Here is a 19,854-nt window from a genome sequence, read left to right as displayed (position 1 = left end):
CACTGAGAGTACAGCCCTCAGTGAGTGTGCCTGGTTTTCTGAAGAGGTTTCCCAGCAACTTTCTGCTTCTCCTGTCCCAAGCAAGGCCTTGTCTTCTTTCCTGCATGGGCATTGAAACCCTCGCCCCTGTGAACCAAGACAGACTTCTCCCCTGCTGCCAGCCACCTTCCCTCTCCCTCATAGCAACAGTGAAGCTCTATGCTTACCGTTCTTGTTTCCGTTCTTCCTCCTGGGCCTTTCCCTTTCTTTACTGTGTGTCAGCTAAGCACTAAAAGAATTTTTGGTGTATTCTATCTCTCATATCCACGTGTTTGAGGGTTGGAGTTTTCAGGCTGTCATCATTTGCCATCTTGCCAGAACTAGGAGTTTATCATGGCAAAACATTCAAATAATATACAAGGATATATGATGAAATATTAGTCTCTTTCCCATCTTAGGCCTGCCTACTTCTTAAACCACCTTGCCAGCTATAATAACCTTTACCTTTTTCGTAGGCATAGTTCTAGAAACATTTTATACACATACAGCATACATATGTGTACACAGTACCTGACGATTTGTGTATGTAACCAGGGATACATATTACCTTCTGCACTGCACTTAGCAATGTATTTTGGAGTTCATGGTTTATTAGTGCACTTAGCTCTGGCTCTTTCTTTTCTCATGACTGTGTAGTGTGCCATGAAAGGGATGTAGCATAATTTACTTAACCATTTTCCCTGTTCTTATTGGATCATTGTTTTCCATTATTTAAATATCATAAACTATCCCACCACAAACATTCCTATATATATATATATATGTCTTTGCTTGAGTATCATTTAACATCATTCTCTTTGTCTACTCTCTCTCTTCTCCCTAACCCTGTGATGGTTAATTTTACGTGTCAACTTCACTAGTCTAAGGGATGCCTAGAGAGCTGGTAAACATTGTTTTGGGGTGTGTCTGTGAGGATGTCTCGGGAAGAGATTAGCATTTGAATCAGAAGACCACCCTCGCCCATGTGGGTGGGCGTCATCCAATCCTTGGGGGGGCCTGAGTTGAACAAAAAGGCAGAGGAGGGTCCCTTTGCTCTCTGCTGGTGCTGAGACATCCATATTCTCCCACCCTGGGCATTGGCCCTCCTGGTTCTCAGGCCTTTGGACTGAACCTGGAGTTGACACCACTGGCCCCTGATTCTCAGGCCTTCGCACTGGGGCTGAATTATATCACCAGCTTTCTTGCTTCTCCAGTTTACAGACTGCACACCATGGAACTTCTCAGCCTCCATAACCCCATAACCATGCAAGTCAATTCCTGTAATAAATATATATCTATATCTTTATGTCTGTATCTCTATATGTATATATCTGTAGAGATATAGATATATAGACATACTCTGTTGGTTCTGTTTCTCTGGAAAATCTTGACTTAAAACACAGCCTGTTCCCCCACTACGATTTCCTTGTGGTTAAGGACATTTGTCTTTCACTGGTGACTGCACCACCTTGCGTGGGTCCTGGCACGGAGGTGGCATTTATTTCCTATCTGTTTCATGAATGACTGTGTACTTACCAAGAAGCCATACCAGCAGTCAGAACAGTCCCAGCCTCCAGCAAATATAGTTTTATTTCAGTCATAACAGCAGCTCCTGACTGAGCAGCTCCTCAAGTCCAGAGGTGAGCTGGTGCCGTCTTTGCAACAACCCTGGGAGATGGGAGGTTCCATGATCATGCTCCACAGACAAGGAAACTGAGGCACAAGTTATGGAGGCCATATTTGAACACAGTTTTGTAGGAAAGGAACACCTGGCCTCTTGCATACTCCTCTTAATTTACATTGGTATTATCACAACTAACACAGGACATATTTCTCCCTCCTTTTCTTCCTTCTTTCCTTCCTTCCTTCCTCCCTCCCTCCCTCCCTCCTTTCCTTCCTTCCTTCCATCCATGCATCCATCAACATGTATTCACTGAGAGCTCACAGCGTTCCAGGCAGGGAGTGATACGGTGTGATGATGGATGAAAACATCCTGCTCTAGTGGAATTTACAGTGGAAAGGAGAGACAATTAATGCAAGAAAGGGAAAGTGATGAGTAACTGGAGTGGGAATAATAGGGAGGTTTAGAAGCACATAGCTTGGGGGCTCTTCCCAGGAAGAGAGGTCTCCAGCTGTGTGAAGAATTGGATGTGCCTGGAAGGATGAGTGAGTGGTGGGGAGGTGGGCGGAGAGATGAAGGCCTTGGTTCGCGTGTCCCTGTCTTCCTCATGTGCTCTGCACCTTATCATCTTGCTCTTCAGCCACTGCCAGCTTCCAGGACCTCTGTGCACAGGGGCCCGAGAGCCTGTGCCCTGCTCCTGAAAAGTGCCTGATACCCACCCCACCCCCCATATCAGCCCTTTCTAATTTTAAAGCAGTAGCTCCCTTGATTGAAATCTCAATTTGGGAACAGGTCTAGGATTGGCCTGTGGCTCAGAGTTTTCACCAATAAGCAGAGCCGGAGGTGGGGAGGCGTCCCTTTAAGCAGTTCAGAGGCAGCCTGAGAGCTGGGAGCTTCTCTCCCCAGGACCTACGGTTTTTCTGGATCCGGAGCTGTGCACGGGGCAGCTGCCACCGCCCCTGGAATGTCACCCCTCTTGTACGGAGCCCCTGAAGGGCCCTCTCTGGCTTCGGGCAGTTGTTGGCCCACGCCCCGCTGGGCTTCTTAGCCTCAGCCGCACCCCTTGCCCCTGGGTCTTCGGACCCTTCCGGGCTCCCCAGTTCCCTGGCGGTGGAGGCGCCGCAGCGGCGAGCAATGCGAGGCTGAGCCGGGTAAGTGGCCCCGCGGCCCCGGGCGCACGGAGGAGGGCGCTGGGGCGCATCTGCTCCTGGTTTTTACCAGCCTCCCAGGGAAAGGGGGGCCTGGAGCTGGGAAACTGGCCGCTGGGAGGGATGCTCCTTGCCACATAGACTGGAATGTCCTGTGCTCTGGGGAAGGGACCTAGACCGAGGCAGCATTTTGGCCTGAGTCTCTGCCAGCTTTTGCGCAGCCACTTTATTAACCAATAATAGTAATAATGATATAATCAGGAGGAGGGGATAATGATGTTATTGTATTCAGACGGCTTCAGAGGAAACATTGAAACTTCCCAGAACGTGCTTTTCTAAAGTCTTTATGCACTTACAATTCATTTTCCTCAAATAGTTTAAATTATATGTTGCTAATGACCTACTTATTTCTCTTACACTGTCAAAAAGATTTTTAATGTCTTCAGAAAGGTCTAGTTTAAAAAGTTATTTACATCTCCCCACACTCCCTTTTGCTTATCTTCCTATAGCTTTCCAAATGCATTCCTTCTCTCGTTGGTGGATTTGTATAATTACGAAACTCTGGGCTTGTTCGTTTATCCTCTCTGAATAGGGGGTGGAGGCTGGGGTGGGACCCCCTCCTCTCCTGGTCTTCCTGGCGCTATGTGAGGGAGTCTAGAGGAGGAGAAAGCTGTTGGGGTGTCGTTAACCGGAACCTGGCCCTCCCAGGGCAGGACTGGGGAGGACTGGGATCATATAAACCTGGGGTGTCTGGCAGCTGGATCCTGGGAAATTTTAAAACCAAAACAATCTGTAGGGCATGGAGGGGGGCTTATCAGACGATGCAGTTTCAGCTTCCTGCCCCCACTCCAGCCTATCCGTGTGTGTGTGTGTGTGTGTGTGTGTGTGTGTGTACCTAAACCAGAAGTTGAGAGCCCAATGCAGAGGGTCAGAGTTGTTTTGTTTTGCTTTTAAGATGAGGCAGCTGGAAGAAATACCTTTCAAAATTGGAGCAAAGTCTGATGCACGGATTGCTAAACTCCGCGTCCACCCGCAGGAAGTTATTTTGGCTTTGAGGGGCCCTCCTTTTGCTGCCTGGCCTTTATTTACACTTGTTTAGATGGTGTGAATCATTTGTATACTTTGGGTTCCCTGCTTTCTGCAAACAGATGTTTTTATCTGTGCAACTGGTTGAGTAATTAGAGAGATGAGCATGGCCCTGTACGCACAGAGAGAGAGAGAGCAGATACCACTGGGGGAGGATTTGGGCCTTTCCTTCTCAAACCATCAACTGCCAGATCTTCCCAGCTGTTGAGCAATTCAGATAAAGGTGTCAAGTGAGCCTAGCAGTGAAGAATTTATATGTGCAGCTAATTCTGCTCATTCTACCATAAAACCTCATCCCATGGGACCAAAAAAGTGGGGATGAGCTTATAAAAATGATCCCGTGTTCTCAGTCACTGACTCCCCCGCTCTCCCTGGATTTCTGAGAACCTGCCAGGAGAAACTGTTGACTGGATGGAAGTTTCCCGAAATGCAAAACAGAGATCAGTACAAGCACTCCTTGAGCGACTTTTCTTTCCATGTGGAGGAAAAGAACACTTTGTTAGAACAACAAATCCTGGCTGCTTTTCAAGAGCAGAAAACAGCCCTTGTTCTGAAGGCAGATTCGTTCTAAGAGTGTGAATCATTTGGTTTAGGTTTTTCTTTTTTCTCTTGCGGTGGAGGCTTGGAGATGATTAAACGTCCTGTCTGCAGGAAATTACCAAGAGATCTGAGTGTTTTCCTGAATCAGCCTCAGATGGTACACAGCTTTGGGTGTAATACAAGCAAGCTCTGTTACTAGGCATCTCTCTGCACGGATGTCTTCAACCTCTCTCACCCCCCAGGGTTCTCCATCAACAAGCCTTTTCTTTTTTATGTTGGGGCTTCCATTTAAGAAACTGAAATAACTCTCTCCTTCCCTTCATAAGCTTCTTAAGATGGAACATATTTTGGAGACAGTTTTATCGAGCCCACTTCCCCATTGGCCTCCTCCCACTGGCCTCAGCAGGAAAAGCTCTTGGCTCCTTTTCCCAAGATTTCCTCTAAGCCGGATTGTTATCCTCAGGGGCACAGATGTCTTGAGGAATGAGCCATGCAAAGGTTTGCACTCGTGCTCACCAGTTTGGTGATGACATTTGTGGTCTTTGCAGAGCCGCTTGCAGAGAAGGCCAAGTGGCTCTGTGTTGAGCTGACCCCAACGTGCATGAGCGACGTGGAGAAAGGGCAGTGAGAGGACTCTGAGGGCGGCCCGGGACGCCTCTGCTCTGTGTGGTGTGCTCGCCGAGTCCGCAGTGTTCAGTAACTTGGGAAACCAAGTCGCAGAGTTGCTGTGCTCCCCACGCTGTTTCTGTTAATCCCTCCCGAAAGGTGCCCACTCACCTTCAGCACTTCCTACCTGGACATTCAAATCGGCGAGCTCTGGGTGAATACGGACTCAGTGTGATGTTTTGATGTCAGTGAGAGGAAGCAGAGGGAATAATTTTGTAGCTGCCAGAACACAGAATGGTAATCCTCGTCGAATATAATGAACCTTTATGGAAATCACAGTGAGAGTTTAAATGCAATGCTCCAGAGAATGTTTTCTTATTGCTGTTTTTTTCTTTTCTCAAACACGACATGGCAAGGGGTTCTTTTTCAGGATACTTAGCATTGGGTTACCGTGCAGATTTCTGGGTGACCCTGTTCTTTCATAACCTGATGCTCTGTGTGACAAGCAGAGGAAGACTCGTTTTTAGCAAAGATTGTATCTGACGTCTTCCAGGAGAATGGCAGGCGTGGGGCGGCGGAGGGAATAGCCAGACACAGGCACTGTGGGGCTCAATGTCTGGGAAAACCCATGGGCGAGCTCCCTGCACATTCCGCCCAGAGGCCTTTGAGAATTGCTCCACAGTTGACGTTCACCAGCCAGCCTGTGCATGGAAATCCCTGTCCCTGTCATGAGAGCCTCCCCCTTCACAATGCGCCTTCCCAGGCAGGATGCCAGCCCACGGGGGTGGGGGGGCGTGGAGCCGGGGGAGGGGGGGTGGTGTACATGATACTGCTTATCACATCTCTGAAAGCTTGCTTCGTACTCCTGTTTGTTAAAAAAAAAGGAAAGAAATAAAAAGTATGACTATTTGATTTATTGGGAACATTTGCAAAAGAGTACTTTGCATTCACCTAGGCTGCTGTGATTACTTACTGATTTCATTTTAATTTTTCCAATGATGGGCACTCGGTGTAGGCTTCTGAGGCTGAGCGAATATCTCCTGAGTTGGATTTCAGATAAATTCTAAGTTTGAGTGGTAGGCTGTCCAGCCTGGAGAAGAGGTCTCATATTTGCATATTATAAATGATAACAGTAGCAAAAAGAATGATAGCTGCTAACTTACCGAGCTGTTGCCCAGCACACACTTGTCTTACAAATCTTTCTTAGACGTCCCCGCTCCTGAGAATGTCCTCCGGAGTCTGTTTCAGTAGGTCTGGAACTCGCATTTCAAGATTCATCCCAGGTGGGACCTTGGGTTCCGTCTTAAGACACACTTTGCTTTTTGTTCATTGTAACTTAAAGTCCCCACGCTAACCCTGTGGAGTACATGCCATTATCATCCGTTTCCCAGATGAGGAAGGGTAGGCTCAGAGAGGTTCAGTAACTCCCCTGGGACACACAGCTACTAAGTGGCCACTCGGGGGGCCTGAACCTGTGACGGTCAGACTCCAAAGTCCATGTGCTCAAGCTTATGCTCTGGGTAGTTGCAGGGTGGGGGGTGTCTTCGTGTTACAATTTGAACCTAGTGCCCCCTCACCCAAGTCCCTCTGCTGAAGGGCATTCAGTAGGGTGGTCCACGAGGCCCTGCTATGGGGGTTCGCTGTAGCAGAACATAGGGAGCTGATCGGAGGGGCGGGCACCGATGTTAATACGCGGGAGTGTCTGATCACCTGGGGTTCCCCCTGCTGAGCGGAGACACAGTCAGATTGATTGCTTTGTGAGGTCCTTTCCAGTCCCCAGCTTTCGGGACCCTTCAGGCAGCTCTGCCCCTTCAGTGGGTGCTTCCCAGCTCCCAGGGCCACCTGCTTTCTTCCTGGCCGCACCCTTCCCACTGCGTTCTCCCGCAAGCCCCTTCCCACTGCATTCTCCCGCAAGACCCTTCCCAGAGCACACGCCCAGGGGGGCCCTTTCCTGACGCCGTGACTGAGGCCGCCTGCGGGCCCTTCTTCCTCCTCTGGCTCCAGCCTGAGCTGCTCCCGCCCTGGCTGGGTCCCTGCAGGCAGCAAAGGCAGGGCCCGTGCTGGGAGGAGCGGGCAGAGGCCACAGGGAGTCTCGTTTAGGCCTCTGGCTTGATCCCCCCTCGGTCTGACCTGATTCCTCTTGCCCTGGCACCTGGGCCGGGGCCGGTTTATCTGGCTTAATTGCTGCCGGAAGGACACAGAACAAACCACTTAACCTCAGGAGCTTGGCCTCCATCACCTGCAAATGGAATGCTCGTCTCAGCACTTCCTTCTCTGGGTGCAAGGACATGCGTCTGTGGGAGCACCTTGACTTTGTTCGAACACATTTTTGAAGACGTGATCGTGTTGCCTTCTAGCAGCGGTTCCCACCCTGGGTTCCCAGGAACCCCTGCTTGGCGAATTGCTCTTCCAAACAAGAAAGCAAAAAAACGGTTCCACGTCTATTTGGAAAATGCTGGCGGGTTAGAAGCTCCCGGGCCTGGAGTCGGGAAAGCTGTTGCACTTGACTTTGCGGGTCCCTTGCCCATGTGACCCAGGAGCGCTTTGCAGCCTCGCGTGTGAATGTGCTGCAGACACACGTGGGGGGAGCTGCTGTGCTTCCAGATGCTGTTCCCACCGGTTACTTAAGTGTGTCACTTACATCGCTGAGCCCCGGTTTCCTTCCCTGTAAGAGGGGTACAGCACTGGCCCCTCTCCTACAGCGTGGGAGGGAGAGTTACATAAGGGACATAGAGGTCACCGTCTGTCAGCCTTTCAGGAGCACGTGTCTGAGGGCGCGGCTCCCTCCTGTGGCTCTTCTTCCTTCTGTGGCTTCTGTGTCCCACCTGCCGCCTCTTCCTCCGACCCCGGCCCCTTTGCGACACTCTCTCCTCGCTGCCCGTCCTCCCCTCCCGGGCTCTCCTTCACGGCGTCATCCTGGCGGGCATCATCGGGACACAGCTGCCTGCGGTGACGACCAGGTTTACATCTTCAGCCTGACTCTCTCCTGAGCTCCAGACACGCACACGGCTCTCTCCTCAGCGTCTTCCTGGGAGGGTAGGCAGGCTTCTCGAACTTACCGTGTCACAGCCCCAACTTGCTTCTCTTCCCAAGCCTTTGCCGGTCAGCAAGTGGCCCTGCAGCCGCCCCGTTGCTCGAGCAAAAACCTTTTGGCATCTTTGATCTTTCTCTTTCCCACACCCTCCCAGGTCCAGTCCAGTGAGAACAAGTCCTCAAAAGCATATCCCAAGTCGGGTGTCGGGGAGAAGAGGGAGGACTGGCTGGGAGGGGCTGGAGGAAGGGGCTTGGAGTCACTCCTGGGTGCTGATATGCTTTCTGTCTTGTTATGTAGGTTTCATGGGTGTAGATGTTTGTCAGAAATGAAATTTTATTCTTTCTTTTAAAAAAAATATTTTATTGATTTTTTACAGAGAGGAAGGGAGAGGGATAGAGTTAGAAACATCGACGAGAAACATCGATCAGCTGCCTCCTGCACCCTCCCCACTGGGGATGTGCCCGCAACCAAGGTACATGCCCTTGACCGGAATCGAACCTGGGACCCTTGAGTCCGCAGGCTGACACTCTATTCACTGAGCCAAACCGGTCAGGGCCAGAAATGAAATTTTATAAACAGAACACACTCCCCCTGTGTTGCCAGCACACAGACTATGAGTAAAATGTCACCAGTGCCCAGAAGCCATGCTGTGTCTCTTCCAGCCTCTGAACACTAACCATTCCCTCACTTCTGGGAACACAGATGTTGCCTGTTCTCGTACTTTACAGAAATGGAATCATACAATGTCCTCTTTCGTCTCTAGCTTCTTTCAGTCAACATTCCGTCCGTGGAATTTAATCATTTAGTTGCTTATAGTTGTAGATCATTCATTCACTTGGTGGTTTGGTAGGTATTCCAGTGTTAAATACATCACAATTTATCCATTCAATTGTTCATGGGCGTTTGGTTAGTTTTAGTTAGAGACTGTTACAAAGACAGCTGCTGTGGACTTTTTGATGCGTGTCTTTGGGGGGAACATATAATGCTGAGAGCAAATCCATGCTACTTTTAATCAAGAACTCTCCCATCACCGTCACCCCAATCGCCTGCTTCAGGTGCTTTGCTGAAGCATGAAGAACTTCTCATAGTCAGGATCATGACCGATTTAAAGAAATGGGTGTCCTTCCCTGGCCGACCTGACACCCCCTAAGCCATTGGCCAAGCCCATGTTTCCGCGATGTGTTGAAATCTCTTGAACCACCACACCTTCCAGAATGCTTTTCCCTTGGCTTGCTTGCAGCAGGCTGGGACTGGATGTGGTAATTTCAAAGGACTCAACACCAGCCAGAGACTCAGCTCCACCTCCAGCATCCCACTCAGCCACCTCATTCATCTACTCGGGCCCCACCACCAGGGCCAGGTCAGCCCTTTCTTCCCGGACTGCCTAAGGAGAGACATGATGTGCCATACATGTCCCTCTCCTGCTCCATCTGGGGCCTCCACTGAACCAATCCTACACCCCCATGTCATCATCCCGAGCCTGGTGTTTGGACAACCCAAGGTTTTACAGATTAGAACGTGCCTACCTAAAGGTTGTGGGCACAGGATGGAGGAAGTAGCTGGCACAGGCTGGCAGAATGATATGGGCATGAACCAGAAACTTGGCACCTTTGCCTAAAATGGTTGAGAGCTGCTGCTTTAACTCAGTCATATAATTTTCCTTTAGTTGGAAGGTTGGGGCTCATGCTTGAACTGCTCCTAGTTGAGCTCCTCACATGTAGTTTGGTCATGGATGAAGCATTACTACCATGTAGTGAATGGTAGAATCATACGTATGACTTTGCCCAGGGTTCCATTAGTGCCAAATGAGCAATTTATACATGTTAAACCGGGAATTAGCTGGAGAAGCATAGGATGGGTATTTGTTCTTTGTTGTTGTTGTTAGGTGACCTTAAAAATACATCTGTGCCAGGTGGAGTGGGAGGGAGGAGGCATGGAAAACAACGCATCGTCAGTGTCTTTGTTGTGTTCTCCTGTTTATTTGTGATGCCTGGTGACCACGAAGTAGGAAAGAAGGTGGGGGTGCTTCAGAGGAGTGAGGTTAACTCTGGAAGAGTTTTCATCTGTTCAAGTCCACAAAGAATTAAGCCCTGCTTTTCTCACAAAAAGGAACAGATAACGAGGCAGCCTCAGGGCCAGACTCTTTTGGAGATTCCCTGACAGCAGTAGCTCTCACTCATGCTCTGTGGCCAGTCGTATTTGGGACTTTTCTGCATCCTAAGTCAACAAATGTTTTCTGTCCAGAGCCAGCTAGGAAGCATTTTAGGTTTTGTGAGTCAAGAGACAAAAGTCAAGGACAGTCTGTAAGGTAATTTATAACAAAAAACAAATTTTCACAAAAAATTTTTGACAGTCAAAACTATATCAAAATAATAATTGAGTATAACTCAATTTTGTAATACAGATCTACTAATAAGAAGGGAGTTCTTTTTTAGGGAGTAAGGATTAGAGTTTCAGTTCCCTATCATCAGATGGATTGCCCATCTTCATCTCTAAACACGGGTGGTGGGCCGGATTGGCCTGCAGGCCATAGTTTACTTACATTATCGCTGAGCTTCTTTACCATTAAGCTGGGCTGCACAGGACAGAGAAGAACTCGCCAGTGGCACAAACGAGTTAGATGTGTTCTCTCCCCGTGAGAAGTTTAGAGGTGGCTGTGTGGGTTGGCCCGGCCGCTTCACTGTGTCATAGTGACCCAGGTTTCGTTATTCCTGCCCTGCCATCTCAGCATGTGGCTTCCTTCCTCCGCCGTTCCATGGCCCCAGCTGCTGCCACCGGCCCTGCCTTCATGCAGCAAGGAGAGAAAGGGGAAGGAGTACCCATCTACTCTTTTTTGGGAGGCATCTCGAAGTCCCACCCAATCCGACCACCCTCTCCTTGGCCAGACTCCTCGGCCAGATCGTGCCCACTGCCATGATTGCACATAGATCTGCAGCAGAGGCTGGGAAACGCAGTTGCCTACTCCAGCTGTCGGTGTGCTTGGACCTCTGGGAGTCCTGCTGTGGGAGCAGGACAGAGGTTGGCATAAGTGACTGGAGTCCTCTGCCACATGTAACAAGGGCAGAAAGCGAGTCTTGCAGAGATGACCGTCTTCCCCAGCCGTGTGGTAGCAGACTGCGATTTGGGCCAGGTTTGTCCACCTCCAAAGTCTCCTCTCCCCGTGCCTGTGTCTGTCCTCAAGCACTAGGGCGGGAGGTGTGAATAATATTAGGGAAGAGCTGATGGTGACTTGTACCCTTGCTCCTTCCAAAGATGTTCCCAAAGTACCTGTAATGAAGGAGGACAACCATCACCCAGCCGTGGAAGGCGCTGTGAAGGCTGGACCAGGGCACATAGCTGCAATTGAAGCTGAAATGGGGCCTCCTGCTTCCCTTAAACATTAACGCGTATGTTGATATTCTACCAAACCTTCTCTTCAGTCACAAAGAGCAGGAAACAAGTGCGTGGCCACCAAGCTCAGAGGAGCCTGCTGAGAGAGCGCTGGCAGGCCTTGTCATAAGCCCACATACCAAGCTGCATGAAAGGAAGGGCGTGGGAGCTAGAAAACAGTGCCTGGCTGTGAGGCCTTTTAAAGTGACCCTGCTCACTACTATGGCTTAGAATTTAGCCAACCAGCTTCACAACTTTGTATCCTGAAATAGGAAGCTGGGGGAAGGTAGATATGACGTTTTCCTTCTATGGACTACTTTACTGCATGCATCTACATGTGTATGTAGAAGGAATCTGAAACCTCATATCTATATGTATGGATATGTACATCTATCTATACTAATAAAAGGATAATGTGCAAATTGGTCACGACGCCCTCACAACAACCAAACAGCAGGCTGCGTGGGCGACCAGGCCGGCAGGGGGTTTAGTGATGGATGACCAAACGACTGACCAGCAGGCTGCATGGGGCAACCAGGCCGGAAGGGAGGTTAGCGAGGGACGACCCAACGACTGACCAACAGGCTGCGTGGGGTGACCAGGCTGGCAGGGGGGGCAGTGAGGGGCAACCAGTCCAGCAGAGGGGGGCAGTGAAGGGGCCAGTGGAGGCAACAAGGCTGGCAGGATGGGGCAGTTGGGGGGCAACCAGGCTGGCGGGGGGGAGGGCAGTTGGGAGGTGACCAGGCCAGCAGGGGGGACAGTTGGGAACAACCAGGCCTACAGGGGGGCACTAAGTGGTGACCAGGCAGGCGAGGTGGCAGTTAGGGGCAACCAGGCTGGCAGGCAAAGGCAGTTAGAGGTGATCAGGCTGGCAGGAGGGACAGTTAGGGGCGATCAGGCAGGCAGGCAGGTGAGAAGTTAGGAGCCAATGGTCCTGGATTGGAGAGGGTCCAGGATGGGCTGAGGGGATGCCCCCCCCACCCGTGCACAAATTTCATACACCGGGCCTCTAATGTGTGTGTGTGTGTGTGTGTGTGTGTGTGTGTGTGTATAATTATTAGAATTATATATATATATATATATATATATATATATATATATATATATATATATATATATAATTCTGATAGCTAGATATCCATATCTATATCACACACACACATGCATGCATGTATATATACATGCATGCATGTGTGTGTGTGATATAGATATGGATATCTAGCTATTAGAATGCTTGAGTGCTTGCTAAGGAGCAAATAATTTATCTCACAACAGTCCTTTGGGGCACCATCATCTCCATTTTGAAGATAAGCAAGTGTGATGTGGAGAGGTTAGGTAACTTGCCTGAGAACACACAGCTGGGAAGTGGAGAGCCTGGGCAGTGGACTTGAGTCTTCACTTCAACTCTGCTGTTCCGACTCTCATACTCAGCCACCTGGGAGATGAGAGCTGTAATAGCCTTTCAGCGAAGCATAAGGGATTGCAACAGAAGGAATGGTGCATTTTGACTTGGGGGGCGGGGTAGGGAAAGTTTCTAGGAAGTGGTGACTTTTGAGCTGGACTCAGAATGACAAGGAAAGAATGGAGAACACTGAGAGATTACTGTTGGTCAAATATATAAGATACTATTATAATGCTAACTAGCCCTGGCTAGTCAGGAGGTGAGCACTGAATCCAGGGCCCTGGCTTCTGCTCCCTTCCTCTGAATCTGACCATCACCGTGCAAAGAGCTGGTCCGTGTTCCCGAGCTGGCTTCTGGTCTGGCTCTGTTTCCCTCTTGTCTGCCACTGAGGGACAGGACAAGCCTCGTGCCAGAATATGACTCGCATCCAGTTTTGATGGTCTGGTGGAATTGAGTAGTTTGTTCCCATTTCTACTGTATGCATGGCTCAGTTTGCCTACCCCTAGCTGTGTGTTAGTGTAAGGGAATAAAGCTCATAAATAAAAGAGGAGGTGAAAGTAGGTTTTAGTAATGAGGCTCCTGCTTAATCGCATCAGTAAGCTAAGGAAAGGGCCATTAAATATTTATTGAACTGTTGCCTCCATGTCTCACTGCGCCTGCTGCGGACCAGGGCTCTCTGGAGAGTGCAGCAGCCCTCCACCCAGCACGAGAGGAGAACTGCGGCTGCAGAAACATCCGCCTCTGTTATCACTCCCCTCCCTCCTTCCCAGCGCCCCAGAGAGACTGCATTCGTAATCACCAGTGGCTCGAGGAGACTTGGTTGACATTGAAGAGAGTGGACAGTAGTGCAGGCGTGGAGGGGGCACCACCAGGCGCGCACCGTGCAATGCTCTCAGGGATCCGCTGGCAGGTCCCCTGCACAATCCGGGCTGCCCTGCATTTTCCCCAAGGCCACCGTTTCTTGAGAGTTTTGTGTATGATTAACCACAGTAAGATGTAGGTCCTTGGTTCTTCTCTTTTCTCTTCCTTCTGGGTTTAAGGAATCCTCAGCGGGGCTGCGTGGGCCTGGAGAGTGCCCGTTGCATCAGCAGATCCGGCACTGGTCTTGTGGTCGCCTTCCAAATAAGGCCTGCTGTAGGTACCGCCACCACAGCGAGGTCGTGAGCTGGTTGGGGGTCAAGTATTATACATTCAAAAGCAATTCATCATCTAGAGTAGCGGACTTGTGTGTTATTTTTAGGCCAACCTTTTAATTCACGTGGCATGCTAGAGCCGAGTTTCTCACGTGAACTTCTGGAGGGTGCATGGAAGAATAGCCAGGGTAGGGATGGAGCAGCCAGCGGGGGTAGGTCTCTGAACAGCTTTGTGATCATCCCATAGATCAAGAGTTTTGAGCAAGGGCTTTAGAGTCAACAGTCAAAAGCCCAAATCCCAGCCCCCTGCCACCAACCATTTTGATGATGTTGAGTGGGATACTTCGATGCTGGAAACTCAGTTTCTTTCCCTAAAAAAAAAAAGGATTAATAGTGGTCTACCTCAACAAATTGCTGTGAGGACAAAATGAGATAAGGCACATAAAGCCATTAGCATAATACTTGGTACATAGCAGTCACTTAAAAGATGGTAGCTGCTGTTAGGATTTCCTGAACTTTTCATTTAACCTAGGATTTTTCTAGCCTTTGAGATTTGCTATAAGTTCCTCGGTGATGTGTGGTCCATGGCTGCTGTTGCACTGAACGGCCGAGTTGAGTGGTTGTAACAGAGACTACACGAACCGCATGGCCCCAAAGCCCAAAATATTTGCTGTCTGACCCTTTACAGAGAACGTCTGATCCAATCCCCTGAGGTTTTACCCCTGAGAAAACCAAGGCCCAGAGGAGGCCAAAGACTTGCCAAGATACACAGCCGAGTCTTTCTCGCAGACTCCCCGACTCCTGTGCCAGGGCCCGCAGCGCGTGCACGCAGCCTCCTGGCTGGGGCGGGGAGGATCGTATGAAGCACAAAGAAAGCTGGTGCTGCTGTGCACTGGGAACCATCGCAAAAGTGCTCTGACCGATTCTGCCTGGAGGAAACCACTTCTTGGAGTAAAGGACCAGCGTGGGGATGAGGCAGGGTCGTGCCCGCCACTGATGTTACCCCATCCGCTGAAGGGACTCCAGCCTCGTGCTCAGTTTTCTCCAGTCAGTCAGCCAATGGGTGGGGAGGGGCGTACTTCCAACTGACCCCTCTGGTGTGTGGTTGACCTGGGTGGGCATGCTCAGTGTGACCGAGTGTGAAGTTTCCTGGGAGAGAAAGCTTTTTTGCTTCAGAGGATTGCCCCATGATGATTGCCTCATATTTTTTCATTTCCTATTGAAGCACGTCCCGTAATCTTCCCAACAACCTTATCGGAGGAAACGGTTGCGTCCTCATTTCACAGAGAAGGACATGGAGGCTCAGAGTGCCTGGAGAGCTTGGTCATGGTCACAAGGTCAGTGAGTGGTGGAGCCGGGTCTGACAAGAGCCGTCAGATTCCAGAGAAAGGAAGCACATGTGAGCGGCGAGGGAGGGATGTTGGCATCGTGTAGAACATGTCTATTACTTTTTAAAGACCATCTTGGGTTGGCTCAGATGCATTCTTCAACACTTTGCTATAATGTCTCCAGTGTGCTCCCTTAAAGTGTGAGTTCACCCCTAGGAAGGTCTGACCAGACAGGCAATAAATCATGTCTGCAGGCAAAGCCCATCTGTAGATGGTACATCAGGGCAGGGGGATATGTCTGTGGTGCTCACCGATTGTCCCCAAAGCCTAGCACAGAGCCTGGCGCTCATTGGGAGCTTAGTAAATATTTGGGGAGCACTGGGTGAACTAGAATTCAATACGTGAAATGTTACCAGTTTAAGTCACCAAGTGTAACCGGTTGCTGTGCAGCAAAAGAAATCCCGATCTGGGGGACGGAGTCCAGACGCAGACTCAGACACCGAACACTTCAGACTTGCAAATCAGGGTGAGCAGCAGTGAGTAGCAGACACGCAGATATGAGCAAGTCCTAGACCTGACAGCCCGCCGCACCTCTCTGCCACGTGTGCAAAAGAGCTAGCTGCCTCTCGACAGGGGGACCTTTATTTTTTACATTTCAAGTACAGTATTATTTCAGTTGTAGACCATAGAGATTAGACATTTATGTAACTTATGAAGTGATCACCCTGGTAAGCCTAGTACCCACCTGGCACCATGCATAGTTACCATGGCTGCTTCTCCCACCAGAGGAGTGCTGAACATGGACTTGCTGCTGCAGCAGAGTGTCCCAGGCAGTGGGACCCGCACATGCAGAGCGTGCCTGGTGTTCAGGGACAGCTCCTGTGCTGGAGCAGGGTGGGTGAGCAGGGGAAGGGAGAGATGCCAGGGCACGTTAGACTCGCTGTCCCGGGGAAGGACCTTGGCTTTCACTCTGTGCTGGAAGGCACCTCACACACCACAGGAAGTCAGGCCTCTCTCGGTTGCAGAGTTGAGATTCTAAGGGAATTGACTGGCTCGTGGCCATGAGAATTCGGAGGGGTGGAGCCTGTTTCAGGTGCTACTGGGGGAAGGTTCTTACACAGCACCGGAGGGCGTTCTCTCTACTCTCGCATGTACGCTCCTTTGTATTGGCTTCATTCCTTCCCACCTGCTGTCAACAATGACATTGGCCTCTCTAGACCTGAGAGAGCCATGCTCTCAGGAGTGAGGCCTTCTCTCTCTCCCAGTGCCCTAATCAATACCCTCCCACCGAAAAAATGCTGACTGGCCCTGCCTCGATGACACACACACTCAGGGGCTGACCAAGGGCAGAGGAGGGCAATGGGGGACACTCTGGTTAATTTGGGTCATATGCCCACCTGCAGGCAAAGTGCACTTGGTCTTTCTATAACCCAGTGATTCCCAGCCAGTGTGATCACCCTCCCTCTCCCCCAAGGGACATTTGTCAGCTTCTGGAGACATTTTTTATTTTCACAATTTGGGGGAGGAGGGCTCCTGGCATTCCATGGATAGAGGCAAGGGATGCCGCCAGGTCTCCTCCGGTGCACAGGACAATAAAGAATTATTCAGCTCAGAACATCAAATACTTGAGAAACTGGATAGACCCCCATGAGAATGGAACCCCACAAGGACAGCTATAATGCGGATGCAGTAATGGCCTGGCTTCCACAAAACTTGCCACTGGTGACACTGTGTGTGACAGAGAAAGGGAAGGGAAGCAGCTGTGGCGTTGGCCATCCCAGGTGCTCCTTAAGCGTTAACAGGCCTTGACCAAGTCATTCAGCTCCTGTCTACTCTTCAGGAAGATGGATGGAAAAGGCCCACGTCACCCAGTGGTGGGAGGGTTGGATTCAGAGCTCCGTGCGCAGGCCGTTTATAAACTGATAAGCTACACGAGTCACGCATCCTAGTAAACAGCCTGTTGTGTGCAGGGCACTTCGCTTCACGTTGGTGTTCCCCCAACGGCCTCTGCCCTCCGGGAGCATCCGCTGGATGTACAGTGTGGGTGAACTTACTGGTAATACGTGCCAGCAAGCAGAAAAGTACCCTCAAAAGGTGGGAGGGATTCAGACCTCCACAGCAGAATGTTCTGGAATGGAACAGAATGGATGAGCGGTCGGGCTCCAGGAAGAGGGCTGGGTCGTCTTCAGGGCATGGACTGTGCAGTGACGCACAGCCTGCCGTGGGATTTATGGGCGAGTAATAATATTCCTCACTGAGCCTCCATGTGACAAGACTGTCACTGCCACTAGTGCAGCTACTGTTTTTTTCTTGGATTGTTAATGTATTTATTTTACTTTATGAAAGGAGAAAGATTGCCAGAGTTTTAGAGATAGTAAATCATATTGAGGAAATATTTAATACTAGAAGCCCGTTGCACGAAGTTTCGTGCAATAGACTTTCCTTCACCTGGCTGCCAGCACCAGATTTCCGCCAGCACCAGTTTTCGTCTGGCCACCCGCCGATCAGAGTGCCTCCCAAAGGCTGAGGGTGGGACTCGGGAGGCGTCTGATGGGGGGGCGGGGGGGGGGGGGTGGCCAGAGGAAAACTGGTGCTGGCGGAAAACTGGTGCTGGCAGCCACGCAATAGGCCACCTCGAGTTCCGCCACTGGCGTCTTCCGACGGCTCCATGGGTCCTCCGGCAGCGCCGGCCATTTAGTCCCCGCTCCTACCGCCAGCCAATCGGCCACCCTGAGTCCCGCCCCCCTCCCCCCTTCTTCCCCCCCCCCCCCCCCCCCCCCGCGCCTCCAGCTGGCCCAATCATGGACTTAGCGGAGTGATGCAATTTGCATATTACCTTTTTATTATGTAGGATATTTGTAAATCGGAGGAATTTACTTTTAATCACAGCCTTAAATTGAGGCTGGGTGAGGATTCAAAAAGGTATTTTCCTTAAGAGTTAAATTCTCAACTTATTTTTCAGCTTCACTTAAATTCTGTTACTAGCAAGGTCATGTGTGATGGTTTCTATGGAGGGTGCTGTAATTGTATAATTCTGTTCTCTGGCAGAGTCCATCAGGATCAAAGATTTGCCTCATTTTGCATAATGGAATCGTGGGAGGGGGTAATGTTTTTTAAGAAGAGGTGACACATTATAAATGAAGGGACAAGATTTTCCAGCTGGCCTGGCCTCTGGCTTCACCTCTGGCTCCTCGGATGTGATTGGTGATTATCTGTGTGGTTCAAGTCACCACCTGTCTGATAGCTACAGACGGTGACCTTTTGCTGTTTATGTGACTGACATTAATTATTCGCCTGCAACTCACTGAGTGTGGGGTCCCTGCAGCCATCTGCCTGTTGCATATTAATTACCTTCTCCCTGCCCTTCCTGGTTGGAAACTTAATGGGGGAAAAAGGCGATTTCCCTTTGGAGTTCACTGGCAAATTTTGTGGGGTTTTTTGCCTAATTTTTTGCCATTTGCCCATTGTTAAATGCTTTGCTTGAAATGAATAAAGAAGATTGAAGAGGAGTTAGGTGAAACAGTTTTCTGCCAAGACAGATCATTAGCAGGAAGTTAATGGGAATGACTCACGAAATTAACTGATGTTCAGTGAATTATTTTTAATGTGCATTTTAATTTTCATCTGGTGAGATGGTGGGCTGCCTTTTTAAAAACGAAGTATTATGTGCTCAGCTTTCTGTTGCAAAAACTTTCAGTGAGTGAAGTTTCAGTTACATAAGTTCTATAGAGGATGGTTGAGTTGCACTTCTGTGGCTCGGGGTGTACGGGCCACGGAAGGCTGTCAGTTTTCCTGACCCGTCTAAGGAATGAATGGCTGGTTCCTCTGTTGGTGACGGGCTGGTGAAAGCCAGTCCACTCTCAGTCACCTCGGTCTCAACATGATTTTACACAGCCACTTTAGGCCCATTTGAAAATGAAATTCCGTGCTGTAACTCCTAATTAAATTAATTGTCTTCATTAAGAATCAATTTACGTTGTCAGCTCAGTGGTATCTCGCTCCAGTAGGCCCATCTAACGTGAAGTCTCTACATCTCAGCACAAGGCTAAAGAAACTTCAGAGGGAAAACATTCATGGTAGCCTGTGTCAGATTTCAATCCTGTAGGTCATAATCTAAGCAACCCATCCCAGGACTTAAATCTGCACACTCCTTTCAAAGTGGTGTCTTAGGAAGGGGAAAAACTTTTTGCTTTGCTCCGAACTGCTGCAAAATTTTGCATAGCTAAACAATGGAATCAAAAGAATCCACCTACAATGAAAGCCTCATTCGGTAAGAAACAGGAGGTTATACATGATGCAAGACAAAAAGATTGCAAAAATAAAACGTCTTTATTCCCTGAGGATAATAGCCATTTTGGAATGTTACTCTTTTAAAGTCAGAATGCTTAAAGGTGATGCGTAGCCTATAGATACAGGCCCGGGTAATATAAATAGGATGGCGCCACGGAAAAAAACACCACCTCGTTGTATCTTCTGTGCACACTGAAATGCATGCACAGGAATAGCTGCAATTATTAAACGATATTTTAGGAGCTTTCTGTTCAAATGAGAAAAACAATGTGCTATAGA

General features: G+C 49.6%; 1 protein-coding gene across 4 annotated transcripts in view; it reads left to right on the top strand.

The window, feature by feature from the left end:
- Nucleotides 1–19,854, top strand: part of PRICKLE2 (prickle planar cell polarity protein 2) — a 321,728-nt gene that overhangs the window by 165,787 nt on the left and 136,087 nt on the right. The window contains exon 1 of one of the 4 annotated variants that reach the window (XM_079794946.1): nt 2,537–2,790. The exons of 2 other annotated variants lie outside the window; for them this stretch is intronic. Coding sequence is in view for 1 of the 2 variants with exons in the window: in XM_079794945.1 (XP_079651071.1) it covers nt 15,284–15,294 (11 nt within the window). In the remaining variant the exon portion in view is untranslated. Of the gene's footprint in view, nt 1–2,536; nt 2,791–15,210; nt 15,295–19,854 lie in introns of those variants that run through there. One more of the 4 variants, XM_079794945.1, reaches the window with a different exon arrangement.

This window comes from Cnephaeus nilssonii, assembly GCF_951640355.1.
Source record: "Cnephaeus nilssonii genome assembly, chromosome: 17".
NCBI classification, from domain to species: domain Eukaryota; kingdom Metazoa; phylum Chordata; class Mammalia; order Chiroptera; family Vespertilionidae; genus Cnephaeus; species Cnephaeus nilssonii.
This window is presented reverse-complemented; position numbering and strand designations above follow the sequence as displayed.